The following is a 23,911-nucleotide window of genomic DNA, read 5'->3' as shown; positions in this document are numbered from 1 at the left end:
ATGGGGCTGGGAAAAACGTGAAGGGCAAAGAAAGCCAGGACAGCTCAGCCTCAGCCAGCAGAAAGCCTCAGTACCAACCACTCTGCAGAGTTTAAAACAACTTTATTACACAGCAATCACAGAATCTTTGAGGCTGGAAACACAAATCCAACCTCAGTGGGTGGTTTCTGCCAGATCTCAGGAAACCAGAGGAGAGGGAAGTGCTTTGGAGGAGTCCTTTTCCTTCTTTCCTGCACTAGATTTTTGCAGAGCACAGGAATCCATCCTGCTGTGAACCCTTACACTGAGCAGGGCCCGGATTTAAGCCTCCTGTGTTTGTGCTCCTCCTGCAGAGCAGAGCTCAGGCAGTGGCTGTGCAAAGCTGCAGGTCCTAACAACCTCTCCCAGCAGCACCATATGTCACTAAAATGTCGGGTTTGACATTTTTTTATCAAGTTCAGTGTTTAAAATAATCAATAGCAGACACAGCCACCTCTCCCAGAGGCTTTGCAGGGCAGGTGGAGCAGCAGCAGAGCCCTCTGGTGATGAGCTGGTGGTGGAGGGGGCAGCACCAGCACGGAGAGCAAAATCCAGAGGAGCCTCATCGTGCTTTGCTTTCACACAACACTCAAAAACTCATTTTCCCAACACCTTATATATATTTTTTTTGACCCACTCAGAGCAGTTTTTGCTTGATGTCATTCCACCCCCACTCTCCTTTCAGCAGCTCCCTACTCTGCCAGCCAGGACAGAGCAGCATCAAACAAGGATGGTGACAGTGGCAGCACAGAGCCATGAATGTGATCAGCCCAGCATTCCAGGTTTATTTGTTTATATTATATATATATATATATATATATATATATATATATATATATATATAATTATATATATATATATAAATAAAATTATATATATATATATAATTATATAATTGTATTTGTTGCTTTCTGAGGGGAAACAGGACAAAATCCAGGCAGAAATGCAGAAATGAAAGCCTGGTGTGGAAGCTGATGAGACTTTGAATTAAATTAAAAAACCTCCAAGATCAACAACTCTGTCTCCTTGAGGAGTGCCAGCAAACCCTGGTTTTATAGAGCTGGGCACACAGGGAGAGCAGCACCAGGGTATTAAAGCAGCAATTTCCCCCACTTTAAGTGAATTTAAACTGTGATATTCTGCCACCTTCTCTTTGCTGGAGGGTCTTGCCTGTAACTGAAGGGCACACAGGCAAATTGGAAACAACCCCTCTGAACCATTTCTGTCACACAGCACTGGAATGTAAAAAAAATGTCACAAAGCTCTGGAATGTGAGGGTTTCACAATGTGCAAATGAAGCAGGTTCCTTTCAAAAGGCACCACAGCACAGGGTTACTTTTCATTATCCTTTAACAGGTCAGAAAAGTGGAGTATCCCGACAAAGCACCCTTGTCAGGACACACTTCTGGGGTTCTCAGCATGGATCTACCCCAGGACAATGCATTGATGAGCCAGGGGTGTCACAGAGTGTCCTGAGTGGGATGGACTCACAGGGATCATTGATCCAGCTCTTGGCCCTGCCCAGATCCCCAACAATCCCACCCTGGGCATCCCTGGCAGTGCTGCCCAAGCCTCCCTGCAGCTCTGCCCATTCCCTGGGCAGCCTGGGCAGTGCCAGCACCCTCTGGGGGAAGAACTTTTCCTAATATCCAACCTAAACCCAGCCTGGCACAGCTTCATGCCATTCCCCATTCATGCCAAGCCCAGGAATTCCCAAATGAAATCCAGTGTCTTTTGTCATCTCCTGAATTTATTTCAAAAATGGATAAATTCCATATTTGCTTTTAACCAGCGCTACTTTCTAAGAGTGCTGTGTGATTCCGGTGGGAAGGGACACTGGGAGGTTCCTGGTTCTCACTTGGAATGAAACTGAGCTGATGCAGGAGTTTAGGGGTTAATTGCTACAGGAATCCCTCCCCTAATCACAAGAACATGAATGTGCAAGAGCAGGTAAGATCTTGCACAGCCAGCAGGAGGAGGACCTGAAATGAAACCCGAGGTGTGCCAAGGGCTGCTCAACACAGCCCTTCCCTGTCTTGTCATGAGAAAACTGGGAAGAGGACAGGAACACAGGCACTGAGATTTTATCTCCCAGTCTCTCATTTAACAGGGAGGGTTCCCTTTGGAAGGTGATAACAGGGAGCAGAACTGTTCCTGCTGTGCACTGACCTGGGTGTAGCTTGGCACTGATGGCAGCTCAGGATCTGCTGCTCAGGGGATGCAAAGTCCCATTGTCACCAAACAGGACAACCTGACCAGCCAGGGGATCTCTGAAACAAAACCATCACAGAATCCCAGATGGTTTGGGTGGGATCAGACCTTAGAGATGATCCAATCCCACCCCTGCCATGAGCAGGGACTCCAGGTTGTTCCAAGCCCCATCCAGCCTGGCCTTGGACAGTTCCAGAGATGGGGCAGCCACAGTTTCCATGGACAACCTGCTTCCAACAAACCTGAGAGGTTCTGCAGGCAAGAGTGACCAAAAATACGTTCCCTCTCTGTTATCAGCTGGCATTTTTAGTTACTGTGGGAGCAGAGGAAAAGTTACAGCAGCTCATCCCACTACACCAACCTTGGACATGGGAAAACTGGGCCAGCAGTGAGTGGAACAGGGGAGCAACCCCTGGGTGGAGGCACCAGCCCTCTCCAGACCAGAGCCCTGGTCCCACAGGCTGCCCAGGGATGGGGGCTGTGGGTGCAGACTCTCTGCCCTGCAGGGCACAAACACCTCCAACACCCACCCAGGGACACAGCTGGCTCCAGTGCTCCTGGCATGGCCCTGCTCATCCCCTGGGGCTGGGGTGAGCACACCCTGGTGGGACACTGAGGGTTATTCCTGCTGTGGGGAGCAGCTGGTTGGAAGCTTTGGGTGAAAGCTGAAATTTGTGTTTTTTCACTGCCCAGCTGACACTCAGACACCAGTGCCTGGTGAATGAATGGCTGTTTGGTGTGTATGGAATCACCCTCTAACAACTGGAATTCTGAGCTTAACTTTAGAAATAGGGCAGCCAATATTGATAAAAAACACATGGAACATTTCATCCTTCCATGGATGCTGAAGGGCTCTCACTGCACTGAGGCTCAGGACACCCTTCCCATCAAGGTGGGAGGAATCCCTGCCCACGGCAGGGCTGGAATGAGATGGTTTTTAAGGCCCCTTCCAACCCAAACCACCCTGTGCTGACCACCTTCCTCTCTTGGGACAGTCTGGAGTGGCTGGGCACTGAATCCATTGATGGCTGGGCACAGCAATGGAGCTGGGCTCACCCACAGGAGTTTGGGCACCTTCCCTCACAGGAGGGGAGCAGAACTGACACACCCACAGCAAGATGAACCCTGCACTGACCTCTCTGCAACAGTCCTGAATAGCTTTTACTCCTCTCCTAAGAATTATATAGATAAGTATCACTTAGAAGCACTGAATCTGTTTGGAGAAGCCCTCTAAGATTGAGTCCAATGATTTCCCCAGCACTGCCCAGGCCACCACTGACCCCTGTCCCCAGGTGCCACATCCACACAGCTTTTAAATCCCTCCAGGGATGGGGCTCCACCATTTCCCTGGGCAGCTGTGACAGGGCTGGACCATTCTTTCCAGGAGGAAATTTCCTCTAACATCCAATCTAAGGCTCCCCTGGTGCAGTTTAATTCTCTCTTATCCTGTCCCTTGTCCCCTGGGAGCAGAGCCCAGGCTGCACCCAGGGAGTTGTGCAGAGCCACAGGGTCCCCCCTGAGCCTCCTTTTCTCCAGGCTGAGCCCCTTCCCAGCTCCCTCTCACAGGACTTGGTCCCTCAAAAATATTAAACTGAAGTTCTCTGGGTCTGCAGGGCAGCAATTAACACCACTGGGTCTGCATGGCCATGTCTTTACTGATGCACAGGAGTTGCAGACAGAATTCACTTGGGAAATCCAGAGGAAGGGACAATCCCACAGCTGAACAGTCAGGATAAAGCACTGCCCACACACTGCACTGTTCTATTAACAGATCTCAGGATTATTTTTGGACCATGGCCTAAAAAGAGCTTTTTGTTTCTATTATTTCCTGCTCACTGCTGCCATTTTTACCTTCCCTGAAGGGTGAGGGTGTGAACCAAGGCAGCAGCATTGGCCAGCTCAGTGTGAACTGCTCTGCAAGCCAAGACATGGAAATGCAGCCACAAGTGATGCCCAAAGTCAGTAGTTCACACTGATGCCAAGCCCTGGAGTTTCTGTTATTCACTTTATCCCATCAAACTCCTGGGAAGTGTGTAAGAACAGGGGTTTGGGGGTCACTTACCACATCCACATGTGTCAATCTGGCACAGGAATTGTTCAGGGGCAGGGAAAACACACACACAGCTCTTCACAGGCAAAAACCACTCCCATTCCTCCTCTGGAGCAAGCAAGATCAGAGCTTTTCTCTCCTAATTACCAAGGAATTTGTGAACAGGCAGTACCTGGGGCTGACATGCTACACCAGAGCCACGGTCCCATCCACATTTAATATCCCTCGTGTACAGGCTGCAAATATTACAAAAGGAAGAGGAAAAACACTCACAGAAGTCAAGTAATTCTGATTTTATATTCAGGCTTTGCAAATCAAGGATGTCCTATTTTTACTATTCATTCAAGGCAAAAGTCTACACAGGCATGTCAAAAGCAGGAATTGAAAAACAGTGAACACAACAGTCTTGAAAATACGTTTAATGTCTAATCTTATACAAAAGTGACAGCATTTTCAAAAAAATATCAAATCCTGTATTTATAGCTTCTCACTATCATACAGCAATATTTGTTTCATCTAAAGAAAATACAGCAGCAGGTGATAATCTATACTTTAAAGATGTGATTGCTTATATTTCGTATTGTAAACAAATGCAGTATGTCAACCTCAAAGCACAAGTCAAAACGAACTCCTCAGCAATTGAACTCAAAATGATGCATAGAAATGTACAAATTCCATTGCAAAAGCTTCAGGCCAGAAGTTGCTCACACTTGACATAACATGTGATAAAGTTACTACACGGTATATAGTGACACCTTGAGTTTTTACACAATAGATTAACAGGAATACCCTTTTCACTGCTATGCAAAGAACTCTGCTCACAAAAACAAAGGGGTTATGAAACAGTTTTCATGACCTCAAGAAATACGAATATACATTGAAAAACATCCCATATATATTGAATTTTAGCCTAAATGTTCCAGTAATAAATCCTGCCTATTTCAGGAAGAACCTAGAAGTCTAGTTACTTTTACAAAACCCCTTTCCAAAAATCATTACTTGCTACTTTTGCTTTATCCTTTCCTACCTCTTCCCATTCCCTGCAGAGACATATGGCCAGTGCAATTCCAACTGGAGGGCTGCTACTGCATGATCCATTCATTTGGAATAAATGGTTTTTTCATTACAATGATTTACAGTCTAAGGCTGCAGGTATCAAAAAAGCACTTAAGCAAATGCAGTCAATGTTGCTTATGTTAATTTTTAATTAGTCTTGCCAAGTCTGCTTGGGGGGCAACTGGGGGTTTTTTTAAGGTTAGTGAAGACTTGCACTTTTGGTACTTATTACAAGGGTTGAGTTGCTGGGGTTTAAGTTGAAGTGTTAAAGTAGTTTTGTTCAGCTCCAGTATTGTCTTCCTAAAAGAAAAAATAGACATTCCCTTGCTATCAGCTTTCATGACATTGGATTAAAGCAGCCACAGCTCAGCTGGCTGCTTTCTCCTGCAAAAATACTGTAGGACTTTGCCATAAAGGCTGTAACTACCAAGGAGCATCACCACCAGGTCACCCCATGTGCTTTTTTTTTTTTGCGTCCATCACACGCATGCAGGAAGCCACGAAAGTACTGGAGGAGAATTCACTCGTGTTCACAGTTCCATGATACAAAGACTCCCTAATGAGCTACCATGTGAAGCAAAATCTGTTCCTAATTCTACCCACAGAGGCTAAGTCAGGAGATCCCCAGCTGGGGAGGAAACAAACTGTCCGTGGTCCAAGTGCAGGCCATGAAGTAACACCAAGAGCCGCGGCCGTGTCTCGGCAAACCCCTCGGACGTGCTTGGCACAGATATGGCAAGAACACGAAAGCTCAGGGCAGTGCCCCTTGGGAGAGGCAGCTGCACAGCAGTGCACAGGCTTCCTGACATTCAATTTCTCCCAAATTCCTCCTACTCCGTGAGGTATGCACACACCCAGCTGGGAACAGGGGCTGCTCCCAGGGACAGCGAACGAGAGCCCCTCGCGCCCAACGAGGATCTCTTGTCGTGACACAACTGTGCCAAAAACTGCTGGGAAGGGAATGCTCAGGTTGGGTTTTAAGCTCAAGTTCAGTTTCCAGGGACTCTGAAAAAGTCTGCCAGGTTTACACAACCCAGCAGCCAAGTCAAATTTGAAATGACTAGAACCCAGGTCAGAAATAGGGAAGTACCTACGTGGGGATCAGTTTCTCTTTACACAGACCAAGCCAAACTTCCAACCACCACAGAATGAGAACTGGCAACAGGATGTCCTCATTTGCATGCATAAAACTCACATTTTGCTGATTCAAAGTTAACTGCACATCCAGGTTATTTCACTTGCACAGGAATGCCTGTTTGTGAACACCAACAGTGTGCTGACAAGTCACACCAAGGCTTCCAAACGTGGCTCTTCTCCTCCACAGTCCCAGACCGAGCAATTGGTTTGAGTATGTACAAAATGCTGAGAAAACCTTCGAGTTCACATGCTCTGTCTTGTTAGTTTGAATTACTGTAGCACGTTCAAAAATTAGGTTTCTTGACTAAAATGTTGAAACACTTTCTCTATTGACTTTTTAGAATAACCTGAAAATAGACAAAATATGACTATCCATCCGTTCAATGACCAGCAGGAGTCTGGCAACGAGACTTAAAGCATTTATTTAAGAATTGACTTTTTAAAATTCCATGGGCCTGATTCTTTATAATCCTTACATGGCAACTCCTGTTTTTCCAAGGAATACTTGCCAACATAAGAACCACAGGTGTGTTAGTTGATTTCTTCTCTTTGTATTTCACTTGATTAAACCAAATAATTATGCCAGCATATGAGCAAGGTAAATTGATGTAAACTGCTCCTTCATACCTCAAATGCACATACAAGAGGCAATATTCTTCATAGCCCCATACATTACTGAAACAAAAACTGTAAAAATCTCTGTAAGTAGTGGATGAAGGTGGAAAACTACAGTATTTTGTTGCCCAGAACGTATTCAGCGGTAAGGCTGCAAGAAACAATAAGGCATGGTCAATACAGGTTTTTCACATAGCAGTTCATTCACAGTTACAAATACTGTTAATGAATCACAAATTCATCTTTATATTCTGTTATTCCTTCCCTATTGCTCTATCAGAAAGGGGAGCAATTCTTCTTGATTAAAGAGATCAAGATATTTTCTCCTTCAGAATTATTACGCTTTCCCCCTTTTTTTGGCTTTCAGAGTTTTTCCAAGGAGTGGAAGACCACTATAATAATATAATAATTATTTTTATATATGTATAAAATAATAATACAGATGTATATAATGTGAGACATAATATAATAATAAAATAATACAATTATTTGATATTATATATGATATGACATATGATATGTAATATAATATGCAATATAATATGTAAAATATGATATGATATACTATGATATAGTATGATATGATATGATATAATATGATATAATATTATATAATACGATATAATGATATAATATTATATCATATTATATAATATTATATAATATAAATGTGAGACATGAACATAATTTAGCCATTCTGGTATATTTAATATTTAAATTGCTGTTATCCCACTGACTTGAGGAACAAAACTTGAGGTGTGTTCAAACTCCTTACCTGCACTAACGGCTTTTATGCTACTGAATTTCCCCACTTAAAAGTGAAACACTTTATAGTAACTTGACACCAAAATGAAATACTCACATGGGGACCACCAGGCATTGATGGAGCACCAGCAGGACCAGATGGCACTTGAAAAGGATTAGGGGGCGTAGGATATAGTCCTGGAGCTGGATATGATCCTGTGGGTGGAGGGAATGGGCCGGGCGGTGACGGTCCCCACGTTCCAGGCGGGACCGTACCCCATGGTACCGTCGGCGCAGCCCCTGGAGTCTGGGTGGGAGCAGAGTATGGCCCTGGGGGTGGATATGGCATGCTGGGAGCAGGATACTGCCCTCCCATTGTTGGTCCCCATGCTCCAGAGGGCATGGATCCCCATGGCCCAACAGGAGCAGGAGGTGCAGCTGGCTCTGTTGGACCTCCGTAAGGTCGTGGAAGCTCTGGAAAGGGCATATTTGGTGGAGGATACTGCCCTGGTGGGACAGGACCTGGTACAGTTGGGGGTGGATATGGACCACCAGGAGGAGGGCAGGAGGGTCCAGTAGGAGGAGGAGGAAATGGAGCAGGCGGTCCCGGGGGCATTGAAGGATACATTCCCGTGGGAGGAGGTCCGAAGGGCACGCTGGAAGCCGAGGTGTTTGGTGGCAGTCCCGTTGGAGTCATAGGGGGGGCGCTGGGGTTATTCCAAGGGTTGGAAGCCGGCCAGCCCTGCGGAGGCTGCCCGGGCTGCTGGCCAGGCTTGGTGCTGCTCACTTTGGAGGTTTTAGCAGGCGACTGGTCTGGTAAAGCATCTGCCAACTGAAAGACAAAGCGGCGGTGAGGATGGAATGTGCGGGCCGGAATTCCCGGCTGCAGACATCCCCCCACCACGTGGCTACAGCCCAGCTGCCGGAGAGAGGGAGGGAGGGAGGGAGGAGAGGAGCTCTGGTGGCTGCACAGAGATGATTACATTCATTTTTGTGCAGCTCCTATCGCTAAGGCAGCAGAGGCATTCTGACAGGCCACAGTTCAAAAGCCAGAGATAAAAGGCGACCCACCACACGGAACAGCAGGCAGCTGCAGCACAAACCTGAAAACATTTCCCTAAATTTCCATTGCAACTATCCTGATGCCATGAAAGCACAGCTCCTTGGTTAATGTCACAGGAGAGAACCCACGAGGCACCCAGCAGCTTCTGACGTTTAGTCCAGGGATTGCTACATCTACCCAAAAGGAAAACACCACCACTGCCACACAGAGGAAATGTCTCAGCTGTCTGCTCCCCTTTTCCTTCAAAAAACCATGTCAGCTTTAGGGATAATCAACACAACTGGCTGATTGTGGCATTTTCTGAGACCCCCGACGAAGGGAGGAATGATGAACCTGACTCCATGTTCTCAGAAGGCTAATTTATTATTTTATGATCTATATTATATTAAAGAATACTAAACTAAACTATACTAAAGAATAGAGAAAGGATACAGACAGAAGGCTCAAAGATACTAATGAAAAACCTGTGATTCTCTCTTCAGAGTCTGACACAGCTTGGTCATCATTGGCCAATAAGTAAAAACAATTCACATGTTGGATAAACAATTTCCAACTACATTCTAAAGCAGCAAAACACAGGAGAAGCAAATCAGATAATTATTATTTTCTTTTTTCTCTGAGGCTTCTCAGCTTCCCAGGAGAAAAATCCTGGGCAAAGAGATTTTTCAGAAAATATGATGGTGACAGCTGATCTTCAGGAAAGAAAAACTGTTACTTACCGAAAAATCATCAGTTCCAGACATTGTGCTGAAAAGTAAGGTAAGATAAAGTGAAATTTGTTGAAAATAATAAAGGTATTTTTAAGCAAGACTAACTGAGACATCTACATTTGTCTCATTTGGAGCACAGCAGGTGCTGAACCTGCAGCACCTCTTGGTGCCTTGGTTGCAGAGCCTGTGGCCCACAGCAGCTCCTGGAGCAGGGATCAGGACACCTGTGCCAGGTGTTGCCTTGGGGATCCCCACTTAGTGAGATAATGGGAATAAATTTACTCTCTGTGTTTTAGCCCTGGGTTTATTGCTGTCCCAGCTGTCTCCCTGTGCTCACAGAGTGACCCAAACACCTTTCTCTGGATAAAGGAAAGGAAAGGCCTGAGCCTCCACCTGCCTCCTGTCAGACAGGTGTGACCCAGGATGGAAATGGGTCACATTGCAATAGCAAAAAATATTTTAAGCATTCATATGGAGCATATGGAGCCTGCTCAGACAGGGATGCCTGGGAAGGATTCCAGGTGTTTTCTAAACTGGGATTTGGGAAAGGTATAGCAGGATTCTTGTGGGTGAAGTCAATGCCTCTAAACCAAAACATGATTAAATCAGAGGATGATGGAATGGTTTGGGTTGGAAGGGACTTTAAAGATCACCCAGTTACAACCCCCTGCCATGGGCAAGGATGCCTGCCACTATCCCAGGCTGCTCCAAGCCCATCCAACCTGGCCTTGGACACCTCCAGGGATCCAGGGGCAGCCACAGCTGCTCTGAGCACCCTGTGCCAGGGCCTGCCCACCCTCAGAATTCTTCCCAATCTCCCACCCATCCCTGCCCTCTGGCACTGGCAGCCATTCCCTGGCTCCTGTCCCTCCATCCCTTGTCCCCAGTCCCTCTCCAGCTCTCCTGGAGCCCTTCAGGCCCTGCCAGGGGCTCTGAGCTCTCCCTGGAGCCTCCTCTTCTCCAGGTGAGCACCCCCAGCTCTCCCAGCCTGCCTCCAGCCCTGGGAGCAGCTCTTTGGCTCCTCTGGACTTGTCCCAGCAGGTCCATGTCCTTCTCATGTTGGGGACCTCAGAGCTGGAATCCCCCCATGGATCTCATTGCCAAAAATAAAAGAACTATAGTTTGGTGATGGTTTATCCTCCAATTATTTCAGAATAAATAACAACACCAAGGGCAGAGGATGCTTTTATTTACATTCCCCAACTGCAGTAATTGACTGCAGAGGTGTCACTAACATGTATCCAACTTCCAACCTCTCCTCACTTCCACATAAATAGGCACTAAAAATTAGGGACCAATGAGACATATTAACACATAACCAGAGGTGAGGAACTGTTAAAAAGATTATCAAGAGCAGCCAAAAAGTTTTAGGGTAGAGGGTAGGAGCCAGAAAGGAACATAAGAGCAGGAAAAATGTAAAACAGAAGTCAAGAGTACAAATACTACTGCAAAGTTGGTCCCCACAAAACACAATCCTTGTATTCCCCTTGTTGATGGTGAAGAACTGACTGCTAAGACAGAAAATGGTCTCAGGGATGGAGGTTTGTACAGAAAGCCCAGATCAAATAGGTCTGTAAGCTCCCTTAGGTTAATATATATCCACATTATTTACATTTTACTCTCTTAGGTTAATATATATCCACATTACTTACATTCTATTATTTGTACAATCTTCTCTGAAACTGTATTTTAAGTTTGTTACTATTCACACAATCTCCTGACCTCAGGACAGCTCTGATCAGACAAGGGGCCACTTAGCTCAGCATCCCATTTTATCTGAACTAGTAGAGACCATCCCATTTTATCTTAACAATGACCAGCAAAGAAGAACAAGAACAGGAATGACTCTCACCCCAACACTTCAATGATTCAAATCTCAGCCACTTCCTAAGCTGTAGACAATTTCCATGGAGCAATAACCCTCAAATAATTCCTTTTCCACAAACACATCCAGTTTCCTCACTTAGATGAGGGGATGTCTCATTTGCCCAGTTCAGAGTTGTTCCTACAACACCCACTGGCAGGGCACTCCACAGGCTGCTATTTGTTGCACAAAAGCCACCTCCTTTTTTTGTTCTAAACCTGGATTTTACTACCTTCACTTGTAGCTCCTCCATTCTTGCAGCTGAGGAAATCAGCAAGTCTATTCTTACCCATGCTGATCATTATCCTACAGATTTTTACCATTTTCTTTCATCTTTCCCTTCTCCAGGCTGAGTCCCAGCTCATTCCCCTGACCCTGGTGCAGCAGCTCTTCCCTACCCTTGATTATTCTCCCTGCCTCAATCTGAGGCTTTTCCAAGTCTTTTGTATCTTTTGGGATGAATGACAAGAAAGAACCACAGAGCATTGAAGATGTGGGATAACCATTGATTTATACAGTATCATAATCATGCTCTGGTTTGTCTTCTATTTCCTTCCTAATACTTCTTCATTTTTCAGTTGCTTTTAGATCCCTATGGAACTGACACTTCTGGGGCAATATTTCACTCCTCAGTGTCAAGGGTCAGCCCAGCATTTTATATGTGAAATTATATGCACCACTCTACATTTATCTACTCTGAATCACAGCAGATTTATTGCCACTGAATTATTTCTGCTAATTTATTACCCAATCCTTACTTTCCTGAATGGCTTTGTATCAACAGGACACTGCTCATCTCATTTCCCAAGTTATTTATGACCACATGGAACAACCCAGACCTCTGTGGAAACATAGTGAACTTTTCAAGTTACTCTTAATAATTTAAATAACCCTTTTAAGAAATACCTTGTAATTTAAATAAACCTTTCAAGAAATACCTAGTAATTTAAATAAACCTGTCAGGAAACACCTAATAATTTAAACAAATATTTTAAGAAATATGTATCTACAAAGTTGATGGAATTCAGGGCCTAACTGCATGAATACAAAGGTTAGTTAAAACTCCAGTATTAATTTATAACAGCAGTAGTTCTTTCAAGTAAGGACTCTCTGTCTCAGATGAGGAACATTTCAGATCAAGGATTATTTGTTTAAAGTTGAGAAACCAACTGAACTACACCAGGGAAGTGGTTTCTGCTCCTGCTATTACAGCTCAGCTGTCTGAGACATCTATGACAAACTCAATTTCTCTTCAAGAAATACCTCTTCTGCTAAGAATTCATTAATTTTTGCAATTAACCACACTCAATAAGTTGGCAGGGGATTTTTGGTGGTACTGTAGTCCAATTTACCTCCATGGACAGAGAAGCTATTTAATATAACCCCCAAAATAAAGGAGAACAATCATTAACATACAGACAAGTACAAAAAACTTTTACATAAGTGCACAGATAATCATCATCATCATCATCAAGTTATTAAAAAAACCACCAAAACAGGTCAAGAGAATCCTCATTTAGGCAGATGGAGAGATGGGATAAGACCAACTGAAAACCAGATCTACAACAGACTGAAAATAGTCCACAGAAGAAGTTGGAACATTTGCTGCGAGGGAGAGAAGGAAGAGAAGAAAGGAAACTAAAGGAGAACTCAGAAGAAAATCCTGTGATCTGTCACAAAAGTGTCAGAGAGGAGTAAATTCAAGTCAGGCAGTGGGTGAACACAGCTGAAACAAGCCTGCTTCCCAAATATTAACTGATATCCCAAATATGTGTTAGCAGATCATTCCCAAATATTTCTGTGCCATGATAATGAAGGAAACAATTCTGCTGCACGATTATGAAAAAAAAAATGAAAAAAGAAGAAGAAAAAAAAGTAGTTAAGCATAGCTTATAATGAGATTTAGTTGCTTTTTTACTTTGGCAAGCAGACAAGAGCAACATTTGTTGGCAACATTTGGGATAACTGAGCCCATGCCAAGCATGTCAAGGATCCTCTTGCAGAAAGGATGCCCTATTTCAGGGATGTTTTTTAAACAGACATTTAATCTGGGTACTGCCACCTTCATTTCATAAAAAAGAAACTGAAATTACCCTTTCAGACAACCTACGAACTCATCTGTACTTAAATCTGGAATCTATATTCCATTCAGCTTGTTCAACACTAGTCAAAGAATCCCAGTCAAAACCTTACAGGAATATCAATTATATTATTACAATTATTGCCCAAGGCATTCACATGCTCACCAATCAGACTCAGAGACAGTGACAGACAGAAGACCCCCAAGTAAGTAAATTTTAAAGTCCCTCCAGGTCACACATGGGCTCAAGATTTTAGAAAAAAAAAAAAACAAAAAAACCAACCCCACACTGATTGGTGACTTGATGGGATTTTCAGAGTCATTAGAATGAACCAATTATCTCTTGGAGCTTTCCTGGTGCACAAGCACTGATAGCAGCAGAGAATCCCATTCATGTAGCAGACATTCATTCTGCCACATTCCAACTCTACTCCAAATTATCCTCCCTGCAGTTGGGATGAAGAAAGAACAAATGGAAGGAGGGTTCAGGAGTTAAAGTCATTTGGCAGGGAGCAGAAAGACAACAGAGCTGGCAGCATTCAGAGTCAAGTCCTGCTTGCATTCCACGGTGCTGTAAGATAAGATTCCCTTTGTTTTCTGAAGGCCAACGCCCCTGGAAACATCTCTGCCTTCCCAGGAGCCCAGAGCCAGCCAGCTCCAGCTCTGCTGCTCAGGGCAGCACCTCTCAGCCACCTTGGAGCTGGATGGAGAGAGATGATTGATGCCTGCAAAAACAAAGCTGCCAGGAGCTGAGTCCCTCTCACCCTTTATTCCGAAGAGCCATGAGAGGCAGGAAGGATTTCAGAGCACCTGCCTAGAAATTACACCCTGCAAAACCTTCAGGCCAGAGGCCAAGGGCTCCTGGATATCCTCTCCATGAGCTGCTCCCAGAAATTACCAGCAGGGAGGTGAGATAGAGAGGCTGCTCTGGGAAGCACAATTCCAACCCAGCTCTGGCAGGAGAGTTCTTCCAAGAGCCTCCACAAGCAGGGCTGACTGTAAGGGAGCTCTGTGCCTGGTTCTGGCAGCCTGGTGCTACGTGTGCCGTGCTAAATCCGTCCTGCTGCACAGCTTCCACAACAAACCAGCTCCACGATGGTTTCTTCAGCTCCAAACCCTCTTGGATTGCATCCATCTCACTGAAACTATGGTGTAGTAGCAATTTTTCCCATGTTTTTGCCTTTCCTGGCTTTTATCCACCATCAGTCCTTACAGACCCTCATTAGGAAGAGCCATCCAAAGCACTTTTTCTAACCCAAAACTAAGCATCAACTGCTTTCCTATTTTATTTTTTTTTTTGAGTTGTATGACATTATTCCAACACTTGATGTGCCAGATTTAGTTCCTGTCTCCAAGATGATCTCTCAAACACAGAAAAAAGGTTTTCTGGATATGCAACAGGCTGTGCTGCATTTCCACTGGGTGGCACGGCAGCCTCGGCAGAGAGGTTCCTTTGTCACTCCACCATGACTAATTCCTGCCAGCACCACCTCATCCACAACAGCATCTCTGCCCACATAAGTGGAACTACCCAACATAGCACCCGGAGAAAATGGAAGAGACACCAAGTCTTTGACGGCTTCTAAATGTTTTCTAAAATATGCAAATTTCTGCAGCTTCAGGCGTTAACTATCAACACTTCAGAGTCGGCCTTTAGAGAATCCCAGAATGGTTTGGGCTGGAAGGGACCTTAGAGATCACCCAGTTACAACCCCCTGCCATGGCAGGGACACCTTGCACTGTCCCAGGCTGCTCCAAGTCCTGTCCAGCCTGGCCTTGGGCACTGCCAGGGATCCAGGGACAGCCACAGCTGCTCTGGGCACCCTGTGCCAGGGCCTCATCACCATCACAGATAAGAATTCTTCTGAATAACCCATCCATCCCTGCTGTCTGGAAGCCATTCCCTGTGTCCTGTCCCTCCATCCCTTGTCCCCAGTCCCTCCCTGCTCTCCCTGGAGCCTCCTCCTCTCCAGGTGAGCACCCCCAGCTCTCCCAGCCTGCCTCCAGCCCTTGCAGCATCTCCATCATTTCCTCTGCACTTGCTCCAGCAGCTCCACCTCCTGATTTTGGGGGCCCAGAGCTGGACACAACACTCCAGTGGGGGTCTCAGGAAACTGGAGCAGAGGGGCAGATCCCCCCCTTTTCCCTGCTGCTCACTCACAGGGATCCAGGGGCAGCCACAGCTGCTCTGGGCACCCTGTGCAAGGGCCTGCCCACCCCCACAGGGAAGAATTCCTTCCCAAAATCCCAATCATCCCTGCCCTCTGGCACTGGGAGGCCATTCCCTGTGCCCTGTCACTTTAACCAGCCCCTCTCCATCTTTCTTGCAGACTCTCTTCAGGTACTGCAAGGCCACAATGGGATCACCCCAAAGCCTTCTCTTCTCCAGGATGAACCATCCCAACTCTCCCAGCCTTTCCTCACAGGAGACAGAGCTGCTGCAGCCCCCTGATCATCTTCTCTGGCCCCTTCCTCATCCTTAAAGCCTCCCCATAAGCCTCCCCTTAAAGCTCAAACACCATAAAATAATTTGGTGTGCCCTGAGTGTTTATCCATTGGTGAAATAAAGTTAATTAACAAACTAACCCAACAGCTACATCATCAGTGGCTATGAGAGGTTTGGGGATATTTCTGCCCCTTTCCCTGTCTGTTATAAATGAAAAAAATGACAAAAGTAAAATTTCAGATTTTCAGGACTGATGTCATCAAGACCAACAACCAAATGGTGACATTTGCTATAAATTGTCAACTACCAAAAAGAAAATAATTCCTCAAAACAGAGGAGGAGTTGGCAGTTTCCAAGAGCTGTAAAACACAAAGCCATAAGGATCTGTGATCTGTGCCACCTCCTCATCCTCACCAGGCCATTCAGCTCCACAGCTGCCTCCCCTCCCAGCCCAGAGCTGGTCCCCAAGCCCAGCAGATGGCCCCACATTGGGGAGCAGGGGAGGTGCCCTGTTTGTGCCAGCTGTGACACAGAGCCAGGGCACAACAGAGATCCCCTGCCCAAGATCCCTCCTGTCCACAGCACCCAGCCCTGGGGATCCTGAAACAGATCTGTTATTGCAGCAGCTTGGAATGATTCCAGCTGATCTTTCAGAGCTGCCTCTGAATTATCTTGAGAGCTACAGAGCCTCACATCACAGAATCCCAGAGTGGTTTGGGGTGGAGGGGCATCAAGCTCATCCCATCCCACCCCTGCCATTCAGGGACACCTCCCATCATCCCAGGCTGCTCCAAGCCCTGTCCAGCCTGGCCTGGAACACTGCCAGAGATCCAGGGACAGCCCCAGCTTTCCTGAGCAGCCTCTGTTCTCCTCTCGAGCATTATCAGTTCATTATGGTCATTGTTTTGGATGGAATGAACGCTCTGACTCTGAGGAGTGACTGTCAAACAGGGTTTTGGTGTGCCACCCCCTAAAAAACCACCAAACCCACGTGTCTCACTGCAGCTGTACCCCCACCTCTGACACACAAACCCAGAGACATTTCTACTCCAGAAAAATCACTATTCAGGATTTACACCTGCCACCTTTCTTCAGCTGGTACAGCTAAAATGCATTTGAATGAACTCAAGCTTCAAGAATACCCAAAACGCTTCCCAGGCCTGGCCTGATATTCACCACGAATTTTTCCTTCAGCCCCTGAGGAAGGGCACTCTCAGGGCGTGTCATTTTGCCTTCAAAAAGACAAAGCAGCTTCTTTTGTACTGGCAATGAGGAGCTCCACCACCAAGGCTGAGGAGCATCAGATCAGCACCGTTCTCCACGGAATTCTCCTGGAAACAAGTTTTTCATCAGAAATAAAACCTGATACCACACTGTGCTGGCCATCCCCTGTATATCAGCTGCCTTAAACACGTTAAAATTTGATAAACCAACTTCTCACCAACTCTGCCAAACCGCCTTTCCCGAGCCCTTCTTTAGAGAGGAAGCTTTAACTTAAACTCACTCAAATGCAATCCACGCTCATTGATTTGCTCATTAATAAACTACGGCCGCAAAATACAAAAAAAAAAAATAATTATAAAGAAGCCGTGCAAATATTGAACCCAGCCAAGCCAGCGCCGCCACCGCCGCTCCCGAGCCACCAGGCCCCGCCACGAGCGATCCCCGGTGCTCTGCAGGGACCAGCACCGCCCGCCCCCCGCAAGCGGGGCGGCACCTCCGGGATGGCTGAGGCGCGGCCCGGCGGCTCGGCGGCCGCAGCCCCCCCGCCCTCCCGCGCTCCCCTGCCGGCGGCGGGGCCGGTGCCGGTACCTGAGCAAGGGGAGCCGGTGCAGGCCCGGAGCGACGCGGCGGCCGCAGCTCCACCGCCACCGCGACGGGCACCGGAACCGGAACTGCGTCACGGCGGCCACGCCCACCCCCCGCCACACCGGAGGGGCGCGCGCTCGGCCACGCCCCTCTACGGCCGCTGTGTCACCGACACCGCCCGCCCCGGTCTGGCCACGCCCCTCTCCCGCCCACAGAGCGCGTCACGGGCCACACCCACAATATGACCACGCCCACTATATCTGCATAACAGACCACGCCCATTGATCATGAGATCACGCCCTCTCCGCCCATAAACGCCGCGCGGCTGGATGGGGTCACGTGACGCCTGCCCTGAGGGGCGGGCGCGGCCCCTGAGGGGACCCGGCCTGGCGGTCCCGTGAGCTGCTCTTAAACAGCGTTTCACCACCATTTCGCCACCATTTTTACCACTTTCATTAAAAAGAATTAAAATTATATCTTGATTTGTCGCCCCCTTCGTCCGTGAATCAAAATCTGCGCCGTGCAGTTCAACACCTGCAGCAGAAACTGACAAAGCAAAACGCTTACTTTCCGTCCCTTCAACGGGGAAAAATGTAGAAATATTATTAGATTAAAAAAATATCAATTTAACTACTAAGAAATTAAAATGTTATTTCTGTGTACAAGGTAAATTGCCATTGATGGCTCCAGTAAAAGCTCCAAGAACATTGATTTGTTTAGACCTGCAGCTGCCAGCGCAAACACTTCAGCAGAAGCTGCACAACTCCTGCCATGTTTAACAGTGTAATTAACAATCGTATAAACTGCGTAATTAATAATCACACAAACAGCTGTTTCTAATGGATCTATATGACTGCTGAAAATCCAGTTCTGATTTTCCTCTTGCCCAGTAGGAACAACTGAAGGCAATCCCACAGCTCCAACAATTCCACCATGCTCCTGAGAGCTCTGTCAGCCTTGTGGCCATGACCACTGGCCAGGATTTCCCCTCACCTTGCACAAAATAGCCCCACTTTTTCATCTTAAGTTATCCCAAATCATCCAATTTTCACCCTTCAAACCTAAAGCTGCACCTGAAATCTGCATTTTTCCCTTTTCCCCTGTCATTGTGTGTCTCCGTGTCCGCAGCCCCCGTGGCAGGGCCCAAACACACGATGTGGTTCCCTGCTGTGAAAAATGCATATTTTATGATTGGCTTTTTGCAAATATTAAAATGAATATTATATGTGTTATGTTAGAAAGTTATGCTGTATTATTTTTTTTAAGTAGTGTGTATAGAGAACCTTGTCCAAACTCTCCCTGAGCTCTGTCAGCCTTGTGGCCATGACCACTGGCCAGGATTTCCCCTCACCTTGCACAAAATACCCCCACATTTTCATCTTAAGTTATCCCAAATCATCCAATTTTCACCTTTCAAACCTAAAGCTGCACCTGAAATCTGCATTTTTCCCTTTTCCCCTCTCATTGTGTGTCTCTCTGTCCACAGCCCACGTGGCAGGGCCCAAACACACGATGTGGTTCCCTGCTGTGAAAAATGCGTATTTTATGATTGGCTTTTAGCAAATATTAAAATGAATATTATATGTGTTATGTTAGACAGTTATGCTGTACTAATTAAGTAGTGTGTTAAATATAGTTTTAGGATATAACATGAAGTTAAAATAGAAACTGTGTATATAGGATATTTTTTTAAGAAAGGAATGAGGTACTTGCACCAGATAGCAGCCACAGGACACCTAAATCTTTCAGAGAAAGAGAATTTATTGCCCCATTATCAGAAGAAATGAACTTCTTTCTGCCTTGCTCAGCCCTGAATATGCCTTCAGCATTAAGAGGAAGAATCCTGTGTTTGAATGGAATTTCTGCATCATGTATGAAGTGTATGAATATGCAACAGGCTGTTGTTTTTAAGGGTTAATCCTCTGTTAATGTGTGTCTTTTTTAGGGCTTATTTTGCCCAGAAAAGGTACCCAGACCATCCGTAACTCTTTGTTCTTATTGTCTCGTATTGTCCTAAATCCTAACTGTACAAATTTTTATTACTCTAATTTTATTACTATTTTTATAGCCATTTTATTACCATTAAACTTTTAAAATATTGAACATAAGTGTTTGGCGTTTTTCACACCTGCCCTGCCCTTCCCAGCTATGGCACTAATCCCGAGCCTTTCCATGCCTGGAGAATTCCGTTAAACTCAGCAGAAACGCGGGCACGGCCCATGCCCAGCACATGATGCTGGCGCCCTTCCCTTGGGAGGGAGCATCTGTTTGTGCTTTTCAAGGTCATTATTTGGCCCTTTCTGAAGTAACAGGGATAATTCAGTGGTAGGAGCAAGAGCAGGGCGCTGACAGCCCAGAAACCGCCCTTGTCCTGGGCTGTGTTCCCAGGAGAGTGAGCAGCAGGGAAAAGGGGTTTCTGCCCCTCTGCTCCAGTTTCCTGAGACCATCACTGGAGTGTTGTGTCCAGCTCTGGGGCCCCCAAAATCAGGAGGTGGAGCTGCTGGAGCAAGTGCAGAGGAAATGATGGAGATGCTGCAAGGGCTGGAGGCAGGCTGGGAGAGCTGGGGGTGCTCACCTGGAGAGGAGGAGGCTCCAGGGAGAGCTCAGAGCCCCTTGCAGGACCTGAAGGGGCTCCAGGAGAGCTGGAGAGGGACTGGGGACAAGGGATGGAGGGACAGGACACAGGGAATGGCTTCCAGACAGCAGGGATGGATGGGTTATTCAGAAGAATTCTTATCTGTGATGGTGATGAGGCCCTGGCACAGGCTGCCCAGAGAAGCTGTGGCTGCCCCTGGATCCCTGGAAGTGTCCAAGGCCAGTTTGGATGGGGTTTGGAAAACCTGGGATAATGGAAGATGTTCCTGCCCATGGCAAGGGGTGGAACAAGATGGTCTTTAAGGTCCCTTCCAGCCCAAACCATTCTGTAATTCTGTGGTAGCTAACAGGCATGAAACTGCAATGTTTTTACTGACTAATTTTCATAAATATTTACTACCAAAACTAAATGGGCATTTACCATAGACCCCATCCCATAAGGACATGACCACCTGCCCTCTGAATTTAAATAAAAGCCACGGAAATTTTGGGCTGACTTCACAGCTCTTTCACAATTGCCTTTCCGAGTCCAGGGATCACTGGGAGTTCCTGCAGGAGCAGCCCTTTTGACGTGGCCTCGTTGGGAGAAATGAGCAAATAAGAATGAACTCAATCCTCCTCCCAGCTGTGTTCAGGGCACCTTTGCTTTTCCACACTTCAAAGGGCAGCGCTGTGGGCGCTGCTGCTGTGTCCTGGGCTGCCAGTGGTGACAGCAGGAGTCCCCAGAGCCTGACATTTCTTCCTGAGCAATCTGGTAGTTAGAAACCCTAATTAATGAGCAAACATGCAGCCGACAACAGTGGTGATGTCTCACTTTAAATATCAGACTGGGACTGCAAAAGCACTTTTAATCAATAATCTCAGCAGCCAACCTCACTGAGTATGACGTTGGGATCACTCAATGTGTAGAAGTAGAAAATGATGAATTTTTGAACTTTCTTCCCTCCCTTGGGCAAATGCAGCTCTTCAGCTGTGTGTGTGTATATGCTGAAGGCTGTAAAATTAATCCCAGACTGGTTTGGGTTGGGAGGGACCTTAAAGACCATCTTGTTCCAAGCCCATGCCATGGGCAGGGACACCTTCCACTATCCCAGGCTGCTCCAAACCCTGTCCAGCCTGGCCTGGAACACTGCCAGGATTGAGGCAACCACAGCTTCTTTGGACAGCCTGTGCCAGTGTGGAATTTACATTCAATTGATTCATCTCAGTGCCAGGAATAGGTCTTGGGAAGGGCCAGCACCGAGCCCTGGCCACATCCTATTGCAAGATGTTAATTAGCACGCTAAATAATGTAATGAAAGAAATGTTGGGGTGAAACAGTGAATTTAAATGATTCAGAAAGGCTGTTTGGTGTAGTAATGTGAGGGCAGTTCTTCAGTACAGGCCTCCATTGCAGGGCCTGCACCCTGCCTGCGTGCTCCAAGTGTTGGCCACTCTGTTTTTAGCTCAGCTTCGTGTAAATATTTGGGTTGGAAGGAAGCTCTAGTCTAACCTCTGTCTCAGAACAGGGATAGCTGTGAACCTTGTCTGCCTGAGTTCTGAGTGTCTCCAAAGTCAGAGATTGCTCTACCTCTCTGGATGTCCATCCCTGGAAACAGCCCCTGTGAGAGCTGCCCTTATTCCCTGCATCCTGTCACACTTTCCCTTGCTGGACTTGTGGCTTGTTCTCCTGGCACGTACCTCTGCCCACTCAGTACCACCCGCCTGGATGGCTGGAGGCTGCCGTGAGCTCCTTCCTAGCCTCTCTCCCAGCTCAGAAATACAATTTCCACAGCCTTTCTTCATGCTCTGGCCCCCGACTGTGCCAGTGGCCCCTGCTGAACTCCCTCCGGTTTCAGCATCTCTCTTGTCTTTCAGTGACAAAATTGGGCATAATTGCCTGCCTCAGCCTTTGTTTTGGGGTAAAAGACCAACAGACAATACTTAAATTGTCTGATTTGGTACTTTTCGGGGACAATAGCACAGATCTTGAGCTGTGACAGGCATCAGAGGCAGGGAACTTTATCCCACCCGGAGGGCTGTTCATGCCGTGAACAGTAAATTCAAAGGAACAATAACAATATCTTTGTTGTACCTCCCTTTTACATCAGCCAGTCAGGAGGAACAGCACACAGTGCAGGCATCACTTTCTATCCAACTCGGAAAAAAAAGGGGTTTTTTTTAAATCAAGTTTAAAATTCTGAAATATAACGTCAGTTTCATTAAGAAAATGCCATTCTCTTGCTGATGGGCTGGAACAGTGAGATATAAGATATTAATCTTTAGTTCCAATGCTGATTCTTGCAGGGCGATGTCACTCGCTTTTCAATTCATGCTTCAGTGTGCTCTGTGAACATCAAGCACTCTGAAGAATTAGCTGAGCCACCCTGAAGCTAGATTTTAAAGAATACCAGATGGTATGTTCAGTGCATGTGGTAAGCTTTTATATGCTTTTCCCCTATGGCCAATCACTGACTGATCATTTATTTCAAAACTCTCATAAAATAAATCACTTTGAAAACGACGCTGTCTCTAGTTAATAAGTGCTCTTCCTCAAAGCAGAGGCTTGTTGCCATGAAGATAAAATCATAAAACTGGTTCAAAGTGCATGGGGATGGCAAATTCACCCTATTGAGGAGAGGAGATAAACTGGATTGAACTGGAAAGGAAGCGTGGCTGTCTGCTTGTTGTGAAATTCTGAGCAGGTGAACTGTCATTAAAGGCACTCCAACAGTCACTTTGGTACTAACACATGAGCTCTCTGTGACAACGAGTGAATTTTTTGGGTACATTTTCTTCCCACATTGGTGGATATGTAAAGCCTTGATCATGTGTCAAGTTACTGTATGAGTTTGTTTTCAGCTTTTGGAGTTAGTGATTATGTCTGGCAGCAGAAAACAGAGCTCTCTTCACTTTTTTTTTTTCTTTTTTAGTGAATAAGAAGTAGGAAACTCCTCTGTGGGTGACAGCAATGGAAGCCACCCCATCATCTGTCCTCTCAGAGAGGTGCTCACCTTCTCCTCACCCCCAAACTGAGAAGCACAGTTTCCTGGAGTGATCCAAACCTTTGTCACTACTCTCTGTCATGCAACCACAGAATCATTTAGGTTGGAAAGGACCTCCAAGGTCATTGAGTCCAACCTGTGACTGTCACCACCCTGTCACAACCAGACCAGAGCACTGAGTGCCACATCCAGTCATTCTCTGAACACCTTGAGGGACAGTGACTTCATCACCTCCCTGGGCAGCCCTTTCCAGTGTTAAACCACCCTTTCCATGAAGGAATTCCTTCTGATATCCAAAATTCCTTCTGATTCCTCCTTCCTGCCCTTCCCCTTTGCTCCACATGCCCAGTCCCAGAGCGTGGCTCCCAGCATGGTGTTGCAATCCTCGCAGCCTCTCAATGAGTGTGTGACATTTGCTGGCTGGCTGGCAGCCACGGCTCCAACAGGCAGATGATAATATAGAATTATGGCCCTTCCTTCTCTGAAGGATCATGTTTTCAAGTGCTCAGTGCTGTGGAGAAAAAGCTGG

General features: G+C 46.4%; 1 protein-coding gene across 1 annotated transcript; it reads right to left on the bottom strand.

The window, feature by feature from the left end:
- Positions 1 to 4,557: 4,557 nt before the first annotated feature.
- MAPK1IP1L (mitogen-activated protein kinase 1 interacting protein 1 like) lies at positions 4,558 to 17,922 on the bottom strand. The gene is made up of 4 exons (XM_071426132.1): positions 17,807 to 17,922; positions 9,614 to 9,641; positions 7,950 to 8,663; positions 4,558 to 7,238 (listed from the first exon to the last, which is right to left on the bottom strand). Exons 2-4 carry the CDS (start codon positions 9,635 to 9,637, stop codon positions 7,227 to 7,229), a joined length of 750 nt encoding a protein of 249 aa, XP_071282233.1. The 5' UTR covers positions 9,638 to 9,641; positions 17,807 to 17,922; the 3' UTR covers positions 4,558 to 7,226.
- Between the last annotated feature and the right edge of the window lie 5,989 nt (positions 17,923 to 23,911).

This window comes from Agelaius tricolor, unplaced genomic scaffold (assembly GCF_023055355.1).
Source record: "Agelaius tricolor isolate 1412-34295 unplaced genomic scaffold, bAgeTri1.0.p SCAF_5, whole genome shotgun sequence".
Lineage (NCBI taxonomy): Eukaryota > Metazoa > Chordata > Aves > Passeriformes > Icteridae > Agelaius > Agelaius tricolor.
The sequence above is the reverse complement of the archived record's forward strand: the minus strand, read 5'-3'. Positions and strand labels throughout refer to the sequence as shown.

Bases quoted from the DNA above. Each gene is read 5' to 3' on its own strand.
- MAPK1IP1L (XM_071426132.1), bottom strand. From the start codon at position 9,637: ATGTCTGGAACTGATGATTTTTCG. The intron at 8,664-9,613 runs GTAAGTAACAGT...TTTGTCTTTCAG, and splicing joins CTGGAACTGATGATTTTTCG to TTGGCAGATGCTTTACCAGA.